This window comes from Lucilia cuprina, chromosome 4 (genome assembly GCF_022045245.1).
Source record: "Lucilia cuprina isolate Lc7/37 chromosome 4, ASM2204524v1, whole genome shotgun sequence".
Lineage (NCBI taxonomy): Eukaryota > Metazoa > Arthropoda > Insecta > Diptera > Calliphoridae > Lucilia > Lucilia cuprina.
Window position 1 is genome coordinate 75427968 of NC_060952.1, and position 13534 is coordinate 75441501.

Genomic DNA, 13534 nt, shown 5'->3' on the forward strand with positions numbered 1-13534 from the left:
ATCTATCTATCTATCTATCTATCTATCTATCTATCTATCTATCTATCTATCTATCTATCTATCTATCTATCTATCTATCTATCTATCTATCTATCTATCTATCTATCTATCTATCTATCTATCTATCTATCTATCTATCTATCTATCTATCTATCTATCTATCTATCTATCTATCTATCTATCTATCTATCTATCTATCTATCTATCTATCTATCTATCTATCTATCTATCTATCTATCTATCTATCTATCTATCTATCTATCTATCTATCTATCTATCTATCTATCTATCTATCTATCTATCTATCTATCTATCTATCTATCTATCTATCTATCTATCTATCTATCTATCTATCTATCTATCTATCTATCTATCTATCTATCTATCTATCTATCTATCTATCTATCTATCTATCTATCTATCTATCTATCTATCTATCTATCTATCTATCTATCTATCTATCTATCTATCTATCTATCTATCTATCTATCTATCTATCTATCTATCTATCTATCTATCTATCTATCTATCTATCTATCTATCTATCTATCTATCTATCTATCTATCTATCTATCTATCTATCTATCTATCTATCTATCTATCTAATCTATCTATCTATCTATCTATCTATCTATCTATCTATCTATCTATCTATCTATCTATCTATCTATCTATCTATCTATCTATCTATCTATCTATCTATCTATCTATCTATCTATCTATCTATTTATCTATCTATCTATCTATCTATCTATCTATCTATCTATCTATCTATCTATCTATCTCTCTAACTATCTAATAGGTGGTTTTTTGTTAGTTATCTATAAAATCTGTCTATTCAAAACTGCAGGGTTCTAAATACGTAAATATGTACATGTGTTTATGTACAAGTAAAAATAATCGTAGTTGAAATCATTCTTATACTTATTTATAAAACAAATTAAAAAAAATCGTAACAGAAATCATATTGTTTATTCTCATTCATCTTCAAGAACTTTTACTTCTGTTACCGATGACAACGACACTTGTGTTTTTGTGCTTTTCAATCTTCCGTAGCAAAACACCTATCCCCTCCAACCCCAGGAAAGATGTGAAGAACGAGTAAATAAAGGCAACAATTTTATGGGATTATATTGCACATGATTGAATTTAAGAAAAGGGGATTAGAGTAATTAAATTGTTACGTTTTCAACTTGCAAGGGGAAGTATCACTAAAAACTGTGAAAGTTTTGTAATAAATTTATTTTAATTTGATGTCTAAAGTTTTGTTAAAGTAATAAAGAAGGAAGAGTAACAAATTATTAAATGGTGTTTGTAATACCGTTAGGATAATGTAAATTAACAATTAGACAATTATAAAAAAGGGGTTGTTAGATTTTAAGTTTTAGTTAAGCATGTACCACAAAAATATGTGGGGAAACGTGTGTTGTCATATCAAATATCAAGTTGAGTGGATTGTGGGAGGTTTCTAAAGTCGCTGGAATAGAATGGAAACGCTATAAAGTAGACGGATTATTGACCCAGAATCGTTCAGAATCTGTACAAAGACAAAAGTTGGATTCATCATATGGCTTCAAAGTCATTATATTTCGGTAAAAACTCCGATAGATATTTTATTCTTATCACATATCAAACCCCAACGCTAATTTGAAACTATTAATCTTAATCGCTCCATTTCGAATCTCAAACGGTCCCAAGAGCAATATTTCAAAAGCTAAAAACAACTCCTAAGGATTACTTCCGCTCAAAAACAAATAAAAAATCATCATTCAATGACATTTAAATGTTTGAAAAATAAAAGTAATTTTCTTCTTCTTTCAACTCAAAATTCAAGAGAAAGAGCAATGAATTTTGTTTTTGTGAATTTTAAATTGAGAAAACAACACACGTCTAATGTAAAATGACAAAATGAACAACACAGCATCAACACAAATGTACACAAGCACATCAACAACAGCAACAACATTACCGGCTATAACAATAATAACAATTTCTTTATGGATACCAACACGTTTTCCCAAGTAATTTCGTAATTAAACACTGAATAAACGAACGAACGAATGAAATAATAAATGAAAAGAATAAATGTGAACGTATAAATGAATGTTTTCATGTGAGTGACTTCAATGAATTAGTGAGTGAGTGAGTTTGCTTCTACTATTGGAGGTGGATGGGGGAAATGAGTGTAGAAAAATCAAACAGACTGACAAAACTATAAACACAGAAACACTAACAATTATTAAGAAAGACAAATTCCCCTTAATGTACTTAGAAGAGTGGAGTGAGTGTTGATCAGGTATGGAAAATTGATGACTTTATACAGAACAAAATATTCCTTTTTTTCTTCTCTGGGAACCGGTCTATTGGCTAGTATCCTGTCTAGTCATGTAGTAGTCTATGAACTAGTCTATAGACTATTCTATTGACAATTCTATGGACCGGTCTATTTACTATTCTTTGGACCGACCTATTTAAATGTCTATGTACTGGTCAAGGGGATTAGTTTAGGAGAGCCCTATGGACACCTCTATGGTCTTGTATATGGACTAGAACATGGAGTAGTTTATTTACTAGTTTATGGACTACACTCTATACTAGCAAATTGGCCAGATTATTGTCAAGTCTTTGGACTAGTCCATGGAGTAGTCTCTGGACTAGTTTCTGGACTAGACTATGAACAAGTCTTTAAACTAGACTCTAGAATAATCTATGTCGGAGACTGTGGATTAGTATATGGATTAGACTCTAGGCTAGCCCGTAACAAGTCTATGGACTAGACTCTGAACAAGTCTATGTAGAGTCTACGAACTAATCTACGGAAAGTAAATGGCCCAGTCTACCAAAAAGTATATGGTCTTGCTTATGGACTAGTCTATCGACTAGGCTATGATCTTTCCTATGTACTAGTCTATGGTCTAATATATATACTGGTCTAGACTAGACACTCTACTAATCTATTGACAGGTCTAAAAATAGTCCGTTGACTGCTCTAGTGAATAGTCTATCCACTAATCTGTGGACATAACTATAGACAGTGTATGGATTAGGCTATGGACTAGTCTAGTGTCTAGTCTATGCCGTAGTCTATAGACTAACCTATGAACTAGTTTCTGGACTAGTCTGTGTACTAGCTCCTAGACTATTTTAAAATACAATAAAAATCCAACCCTGATGATGCTGCTGCGTTAAGGTACACTTGTGTATCAAAAAACAAAATGTCTAACATTTGTTTATCATTTTCCTTAGTATTGTTGTTGTTGTTGGTGTCTTCATTATTTAAACAACAAATAATAATGAGCAACACGGGAGTAGTTTATGAGAAATTTGCAAAACAAACAAAATAACAAAACAAAAAGCGGCGGCAGCAACAAGAACACCAACAACAACTAAAACACTAATAACAATAACAGTGATAATGACTTTAATGGTACTGCTGCTGCAGCTACTTGCCGTATGGGGAGGGGGACGGATGATAATATCAATGATTATGATACTACCTAAATAACGATAATGATGAGAAGATAATGATGATGGTGTTTTTATAGAAAATATAAAAGAAAACAAGAAAATGTTAAAAAAGGTTACCTGCTCCTGTTGCTGTAGATTATCATAGCTTGTATCACCGGATGCCACCGAACCTAAAGTATTTTCAAAGTTTAATGCACCAACTGAGAAAATGTCATCCAACCATTTCATTTCATCGGCACTTAGCTCAGGTACAGCTGTGGTCGATGATGAAGTTATTTGATATTGAGGCAATTCAGTGGGATTTGTGTCCACTGCCAACTGGTCATTGTCGTCTACTATTGTGGTTTGTTCTGTAGTTGCCGGGTATGAGTTCGATTCATCACCCTCTTGGTCATTATTGTCAATGTTATCGGTTGCTATGGTTTCGATGGTGGTAGTGGTTTCGACTACCTCCTCCTCCTTCTCTTGTTGTTCTTGGTCTTCTACAATTGATTTCTCTGTGGTGCTAGTGGTGGTACTTGTACTTGTGGTTGGTGTTATAAACTTATTCGAGGGCATACGTTTGTAACTAATGGCAGAAGAGAATATTTGATCTTCTAAACGTTTCATTTCATCAGCGGAGATTTCATTACGAGAACCTCCATTAAAAACCGTACTTTTAACATACTTATCATTGATGTCACTGGCTGGCAGAGGAGTAGTGCTATCACCAAGAGCCTCTGCTGTACAATTGGAATGTTGCAATTCGCGTACTTTGTCACCCCATTCGGTGCGTAGCCATGGTTTTTCCAATATAACCAAACGACAGATAATGTCGGCATTATTGTCCTCAGTGTTGACAGCATTCAGTACAATTTCATAGCGCACCCCATTAACAATCTCTCTAAAAGCATCGATTATGTTGATGAAATTCATGGAAAGTGGCAAGAATGTCATTGCAATGTTTTGTACACCGATTAAATTGGGGGAGAGATACTCGCGTTCACCGGGATTCAGTACATGCACATATTTAATGGGTACCTCTGTTACAGGTTCTATCGTTTGAGTTTCCTCCTCTGGCTGTTGTCACAACACACACACGCATTGATGTGAAAATGTTCCATTAGTTACAAGCGTTGAGTAGCGGCAAGATTTTGGTAATTTTGACGGTAATTTACACCATGTTTTTTTAAGTTTTAAATTGTTTATTCGTGTAGTTTTCGTAGAAGTTGGATAATGACAAAATCACAAGAGTACAGATAAAACACACACACACACAAAGAAAGACATAGTAGTGTAGGAAGAGATAGAGTGTTTTTGTGGAGGAGCGTATAAAGAAAACAAAACAAAGGATTTTAAGAACATTTCTTTCATTCTTCTTCTTAAGAAAAATTTACAAAAGCACAATTAAATTTGCAATAGATACAAGTGTGTTCGTTATTTATTTGATGAAGAAACTGCGTTAGACAAGCCATAACAAATTTTATTTTATTTTAGTTACACCCATAAATATATTGTGTAATGATGATTGTGATGTTGATGATGATGGAGTTTAATGAACATAAACAAGCAAAAGATGTTAAAATAAAATGATATGTCTTAGATCAAATTGTCAAAAATTCGAAGGAGTGAGTTGATATGCCCTTCAGTGAAATGTCATAAGAGTCAAAAACATGTTAAAAAAGTAAAATTATGTGTTTTTCAATCTTGTAATCATGTAATTACTTGCATATACATATATAAATGTTTTGTGTTTTTTCTAGGTACATGGAATGAGTGTAAGGAAGCATTTGTTAAATTAAAATGTTAATTTATATGTTTGTATTTAAACCCTTCACTCTTTTAATAAAGATATTAAAATTAAATTACTTAAAGGTATCAAGGCATTATAGCATATTTAGGTTTATACAAAACGGGGAATAGCATTCTTAAGTTGGAGTTCTTAAGTACACAACACACGTTGTACGCGGCAATGCGTTACAGGCTTCTGTCAAAAAAAGTTGAAATAGTTTATTATTATACCCTTCACCTTCGTGAGAAGGGTATATAAAAGTTTGTCATTCCGTTTGTAATTTCTATAATATAATTTTCCGACCCTATAAAGTATATATATGCTGTATCCTTATAGATAGCGGAGTCGATTAAGCCATGTCCGTCTGTCTGTCTGTCAGTCTGTCTGTCTGTTGAAATGAATTTTCTGAAGACTCCAGATATCTTCAAGATCTAAATCATCAATAATTCTGTCAGACATGCTTTCGAGAAGTTTCCTATTGAAGATTTGGCTCAGCCGAATATAGAAATCTGACTTGTTTTCATATAACAAGTTACACACTGTAGGTTATAACGCGTCTGCCGGGAAAAGTTCAGCATCTTTCAACTTTTGATGCGTCGCCAGCTGATCAGGGTTGTATTTTGATTTGTGCAGAACAACAATGAAAGAAAAAGCTTACAAATTTAAACAAAAACATAAAATATAGTCTTTGAATCTACATTTGAATGTGGATAACGCTTCCCTTATCAGGAAGGATAAAGAGAGAGAGAGAGAGAGAGAGTTTAGTTGTATTCGATATTTAGTGAAATAGTAGAGTTATAATCATCCAACAGTGAAACGGTTACAATAACTAAATAATTCGACCACCAACGAACGAAACTGTAATCGTTGATTTATTTTTATAGAAATCAAGTGTAACATTCCTGAAAGTGCATAACGCTTTCACTGTGCATACAGTAAATCTCTTATCAGGGAAGAGATAGAGAGACAGTTTAGTTGTATTCGATATATAGGGAAATATTCAATTTATAATCGTGCAAAGATAGACAACTCAGAGACTGATGTATTAACCATGATTTAGTCTATTGAAAATAACTCTCGGCAATAGTGGAACTGTAACAATAACAAATTAATCCAGTCAATGATTTATGTATATGGAATTAAATAGTGACATCCCCGAATGAGCATAACGCTTCCTCTGTGTATCAGAGATACAAGACGAGACGGCGCAAATCGGCGGCGGCTAGCCGCCTGTAATATTTTGCAAGCCGAACCGCCGCCGCTGATAAAGATTGAAATCGCACATATATTTTAGAAAAAATTTTAACCAATTTGAACGGAGTAGAAAAAATTTATATAGAGACAGGTTTATAATACTACGCAGAGAATGTTTAATATAATAAACGCTTATAGGTCAATTTCTGAAGAAAAAGTTAAATTGAGCCGACAATTTAGCGGTCGCCGATATTTTCTATAATAAGCCGTCGCCGCCGACCAAAAATGGTCGAGAGAGTTTAGTCGTATTCGATATTAAGGAAAATAGTTAAAGCATCGAAGTTGAATTAATAACCACGTTCTCCAATTCCAAACTAGTTTAAATTTCAAAACAACAATTTTAACTTTTAATAAAAGTCTAAATTTCCCTTCAGCATTTTTTTAGTCCATTTTGGGGAGCGTTAACTTTTTCTGTCACTTTTCCTTATACTTTCGAATATTACTTTCTTATACCTTCCGATATCGAAGTCCAACCATCTAATAAGTATAGCATTTAGCAATGAAGATATATAAACTTTTTTAAGAAGCAAATCGAATATATGAATTTTCTATATAAATATAGATTTTCCCAAATCGAAATCTAGAATAAAGATATCGAGTTCGTGAAAATACTATTTCAAACTAGAAACGATTTACTAAGGCCTCCTGATGAAATATTTGCAATTTTTGTATATTTAGCTCACTTCACCCATATTTTCTTCCTGCGATTACGGCCCAAACATCCCCAATAAAACCTACATCACCATTTAACCGATCACACTTCTCATTCATCAAAAAGTGATGGATATAACACCGATCAATTCAAATACACTGTGAATTAGTGCTTAAACCAATATTCTCTTCATTACTCATCGTATATTCAACATTCGAGAACGATACTACAGTTAGAGAATTATGAATATCCATATGCGAAACAGTTCTGTATGATAATCCGTTAGTAATCAGGATGATCTTATGTCCAGAAACCCGTAGTATTCGTAATATATTTCAATGTTTACGTAGAAGATAATGGTTGACGTTTCCAGATTTAATTCTCTAATAATTCTCATGAACGTTTCGATACCATAAATTTCATACTTAAAACAGTTCAAACATTAGGCAATCTGATGATGAATAAGACATCAAGCTCATAGAGGAAAATTCCTGAGCCAGATCATGTTAAAGTTTATTAACTGTCAGTGTACACTTAGTCACATCGCTAGGTATTGTCTCAAAGGACCGACTTTAGAGTCCTATTTGTATTCTGATTAGGAGGTTCTATCATTAAATTTAAGAGCCAATTCAAAACACTTTCAATTTCAATTAACCAATAACTTGTCAGTAAACACTTATAATAAGGAAATGTTCCACTAATCACAGCAGCCACTGTAAACATTTAAAACATCTGCCGCATTCAAATACAATACATTGGCACAGAGCCAAATAACCTCTTCTTAAGGTTATGTATATTGTACTTGCTAATCACATCTTTTAGTTAATAATTATTTATAATTTAAACCAAAAATAAAAAAACAATTATGAATCATAAACATGTTCAAGACCATTCAGCAGCAATCATTCATCACATCTATATGACAGAAAATGAAAACAGGTTGATTTATGTCATACAACAACTTCGATGATGATGAAGAGGAAGTGGAGGCACGGACATAAACAAAATAAAACCACAAGTCCAACAACAATCCAATCAGCCAGTGGTCAAAAAAAAAACAAACATACAAATCTACTCTATTCCAATCGTTTCGATTCAATACGAATCCCCAACACTTGTTGTGCATTGATGAAATGCGGTTTAATAAAGTTGTTTGAACGACTGCGTAATTTGTTATTAAAATGCCGGTGGTTGTTGTGGTGGTTATTGCTGATTACTATCAAAATCTTTATGTGTAACAATAACAAAAAACACATGGCCAGATTATTGAATCACATGTAATGATGATGAACTCTCTTTCCAGTTATACTAGTAAAAGGTATTCAGTCAGTCAGTTAATGTGTTACTAGTATGGTTTGGTTATTACGTGTCTATACATATGTATTTATGTGGAAGAATGAGTGTGAATTTTACTTTTTGTGGCCAAACCAAACCAAACCAGCCAGACCAGTAAGCCTAAAACCCCAAAAACACAATAAACCTTTAGCATGCTAGAGAAGTGTAGTGTTGTTGTGGTAATAACGCTGATGATAATGTTGATCATTGCTAATGATGTTTTCTGATGACACAAACTCTTTAATGTTGAACTTCTGCGTTGATAAATAAAGATTTTTTATACATATTTCGATTTTGCAATGTAAGAGCTGTAAAATGAAATTTTGTGGCTTTTGAGGTGCGTGTAATAAAAAACAACAACAAGTATTTTGGTCAGACGTGGAAAATTGAAAAATGAAAAATTGAAATAGTCCTCATGAATAATAACAAAAACTATTTTCCTCTAAACTAAACATCTGACTACAGAATAGGCTATAGACTAGAATGTAGTATATACTATAGACTAGACTATAGACTAGACTATAGACTATACTATAGACAAGACTATAGACAAGACCACAGACTGTACTATAGACTAAACTATAGACTTGACTATATACTAGACTATATACTAGACTATATACTAGACTATATACTAGACTATACACTAGACTATATACTAGACTATATATTAGAGTATAGACTAGACTATATACTAGACTATAGACTAGACTATATACTAGACTATATACTAGACTATAGTCTAGACTGTAGACTAGACTATAGACAAGACTTTAGACTAGACCACAGACTGGCCCATAGACTAAACTATAGACTAGACTATATACAAGACTATATACTAGACTATAGACTAGACTATATACCAGACTATATACTAGACTATAGACTAGACTGTAGACTAGAATATAGACTAGACTGTAGGCTAGACCATAGACTTGACTATAGACTTGACTATAGACTAGACTATAGACTAGACTATAGACTAGATTATAGACTAGACTATAGACTAGACTATAGACAAGACTATAGACTAGACTATAGACTAGACTATAGACTAGACTATAGACTAGACTATAGACTAGACTATAGACTAGACTATAGACTAGACTATAGACTAGACTATAGACTAGACTATAGACTAGACTATAGACTGGACTATAGACTAGACTATATATTAGACTATAGACTACATTATAGAAGATACTATAGACTAGACTAGACTAAAGACATCACAATAGACTATAGAACTGAAAAGAGTAATTTCGTACTGAATTGTCCATGCCTGATGATGGTCAATACTACAACATAATTTCAAGTATAAATAAACAACTTAAGCTTAATTTTGTTTTATTTATTTATGTGTATTTAATGTATGTAATTCTGTGTAACTGCTATTAATGGTTATATATTTTAAATGTTTTGCATATTTCTTGTTGAGAAATTAATACCCAAACCATAATTCTTCACACCATACGACTTTAAATTTACTACTTTATTTATAAATATATAGACAAACAGACAAACTAATTATAAATACTATTGCTTAATACAAAATATACAGAGATTAAATATTAAATAAAGAATCAAATTAATCATCGTTGCTTTTTAAATACATAAAAGATATTAGCAAAATAGCTTCTGTTTACAGTAAATGGCAAAAAAAAATTGGTACATTATAAAATTGTATTTTTGTTTCAAATTTTAATATTAGTTTATCATGAGTTGTACTAAACTTTGTGTTAGAATAGGATTAGGAAAAGAATTCAGCAATTTGCAATTCAGAAATAAATCTTTCGCAAACAGTGGTAAGATTAGGTGATAGGATCAGTTGACTTATGTGCTGACTGCTGACTTCATCTTATTGTGTTACCTGAAACAGAACTAAAGTGAACGGTGTTATATGACCCCTTCGATCAATTTTCGATCGATTTACCATATCATATTATACTTGAATCTGTCCTTATTCCAAACAAATCAAGATATAGACAGAAAAAATACAATTATTACAGATAATGTACATCCTATATTACTAATTCTTTTGAAGCAAATATTGGCCGGAAAACTCCCAGAAATGGAAGCGTAATATTTCACCATGACAACATTTGGCCCGCAGTATAGTCCGGCCTTTGCCCCGTTTGACTGCTATGTGTGCCGATCGATGCAGAACGCGCGCCCTCTCTCTCTCTCTTTCTTGTTTACTTTTTCTAGACAACGAGATTTACCTCTAAAATCCTTCATAGCTTTCAAATAACAACATGAAACAAAAACCTCAAACATCCATCAAATCCTTAAGAAAACATATTAATTCTCTAATAAATAAAGGTCACAATCTAGTCATTAATATTAACAAACGATTTTATCTAATTTATACATTGTCGTCGACTATATAACATATAGCAAATAAATTAAAAGTCATTTATGCTAAAGTTAAGTCATTGGAAAATTATGCAAAATCAATTCAGCACAAAAAAACATTAACCCGTAAAACAACGGGAAGAACAAGATTCCAAAAAAAAAAGAAATAAAAGAAAAGAAAACAATAGCACAACAATATAAACATTATCTAAACATAAAACCAAAATAAAAACAAAAAAGTTAACAAATCAATTTATAAATAATGTTTGAATATTATTTATTCAAACAAAAATACAATCATCATAAGCGGCGGCGGCAGCAGCAGCAGCAGTTGTAGCAGCATCCCGCCACAAACATTTTGTAAATAAAATAATAAAACCAACAGCCGCCCAGAATACACAACTAAAACCACAAACAACAACATAAGAAACCACAAGAGCAATAAACTAAAGGCAATGAAACCCATTCGGTATTACCCATACTTTAATAGAAATCTTGAGTTTTAAATTCATACGAGTCTTGTTTTTTTTTCGAAAATATTCATATATAAAGACAAACATACATACATATTATAAATAAATTTAACGTTTGTCTGAATATCTGAAGTATCAACACCACCAACAACAACATCAACAAAAACAACAACCAAAAACAAATCTATGTTTTTCTGCTACTTAGGAAGTATTCAAATGTTAAACACAAAATTCACACGCGTGTGTGCCTTTGGTTCTCGTTCATTCTTCGCACATTTGCATATTAAATTTGCCTACGTATATATGTATGTATGTATGTATGTAGCCCAAACATAACATTTGGCTGATACAGCAGCTAACCAAGTAACCAGCCTGTTTACTGTTTACTCTTATTGATGCTACATACTGCTGTAACTATATCTATTATAACGCCCTCATCCCTTTTGCGTTTTTGAAGCCACCCGTCGCCATCATTTTTTTCTTTTTGTCTGATATTACTCGGTAGTACTTACTATTGATACCGCACAGGAACACACACTGACAAACAATTTACAAATTGAATGGTTTATTTATGGTGTTTAATATTGAAATTTGTATTGTTTTGCCTGCGGTTTCCAACCTTCTTGAAATATTGAACTGTATTATCATTTAATTCAATTCGGATATTGTACAATTTTCTTTAAGTGTATTTTAATTTTGAGAATCTTTGCTATTTGAATCTTGAATTTAGTAGAAAGATATAAAGAAGATTAAACTAGAATAGGGCCCAATCATTGAATCGACACAAAAACGTGTTTTTTGGATATCACTCTAAGTTGATTAGTTAGGTTTCGTTAAGTTAATAAGATGCCGTCTGCGAGATTACTCCTGCAGACTTTTACAGACAGTGCTGTAGAACGAGGGAATAATCTTTTCGGTATGATATTTATGGCGAGCGTAAGATAGCCGAAGATTGCCGAACATTGCCCAACACTTATTACAAAACACATTTATCAAATGTTGTACTTCGAACGTGTAAATAATATACTCGGTAGGAGGATCATGGAGAGAGTAAAATAGACGAAGCTCGCGGAACCTTGCACAAATGACAGTTTGAATGTTTTAATAATGACGTGGAGTCAAAACAGAGAAAAGCCGAGGATTTTCCTGCTGACATTCACGGACGGTGGTGGTGTTTTCTGTAGATTTTGTTGTCGAACAAGGGAATAATCTTTTCGGCATGATAATTATGGCGAGCGTAAAATGGCCGAAGATCGCCGAACATTGCCCAAACAGAACCACTAACACAGAACACTTTCAGCAAAATGGACGAACATCGCGGAACCTTGCCCAAATGACAGTTATGATGTGATTGTCACAGAACTCATTCATCAAAGCTTGGGCTTCGTTGTTAAACGTGGGAATAATCTTCTCGGTAGGATGATTATGGCGAGAGTAAAAGCTGTCATGATACGACTTTAATAATGACGTGGAGTCAAAACAGGGAAAAGCCGAGGATTCTCTTGCAGACTTTCACGGACAGACTGTCGATAGTTTTAACGTGAGCACCTGCCGTGTCGGCCTAATCTCACGGTGGTCTTTTTCATCCACTGGGTAGACTTGAGATCGGTCTACCATCGCCCCTTTGTCTGCAATGAAGACGCAGGTGGCAATTTTTGCACATTGGCTATGACCGGTACCATGCGCAAGTACTTTGCTGGAGTACTCGAGCTATCTAATCTCTTGCCAAAGTAGTCACGTTGTAAAACAACCACACTACTATGGCTCTGTTGAGTCGGCAACAGCACCTAGAGACGTAACCGGTGGACCGAAGCACGATCCATCAATAAGCCGTAGACATCGTTCTTACTCACAGTGACACGCTGTGGCAAGTCGAATATGAACAGAGTAAACTCTGAACATATCTGGACAAGGAAGGAAACTTAATCGGTATCTCTTGTATATGATATCTTTCATCCATCATCATTCAACCCAGCACACATCTCATTTATTTGACACATTCATAGAGAAAAACATACGACACATTCATTTAGGTATACGGGTGGATGAGTCCCGCATACCTCTACATTCATTCTTTATCATATACAATTGATATCAACTCATTTCCAACGCTTAGTTCCACAGTCACTCCTCTGTGGGGTATCTGTTGATTTTCGGCAACAGCACCGAACCTTATCCCGAAATATTGACTATTATCATGCATCAGTCTTTTAACCGCCACTTATT

At 33.3% G+C, this 13534-nt stretch overlaps 1 protein-coding gene across 3 annotated transcripts in view; it reads right to left on the bottom strand.

The window, feature by feature from the left end:
- Window positions 1-13534, bottom strand: part of LOC111682905 (putative cysteine proteinase CG12163) — a 51413-nt gene that overhangs the window by 18286 nt on the left and 19593 nt on the right. Inside the window, exons 2-3 of one of the 3 annotated variants that reach the window (XM_023444901.2) lie at window positions 4136-4527; window positions 3586-4036 (exon numbers count right to left, since the gene is read on the bottom strand). The exons of 1 other annotated variant lie outside the window; for it this stretch is intronic. In XM_023444901.2, coding sequence (XP_023300669.2) covers window positions 3586-4036; window positions 4136-4527 — 843 coding nt within the window. Of the gene's footprint in view, window positions 1-3585; window positions 4528-13534 lie in introns of all 3 variants that reach the window. One more of the 3 variants, XM_023444900.2, reaches the window with a different exon arrangement.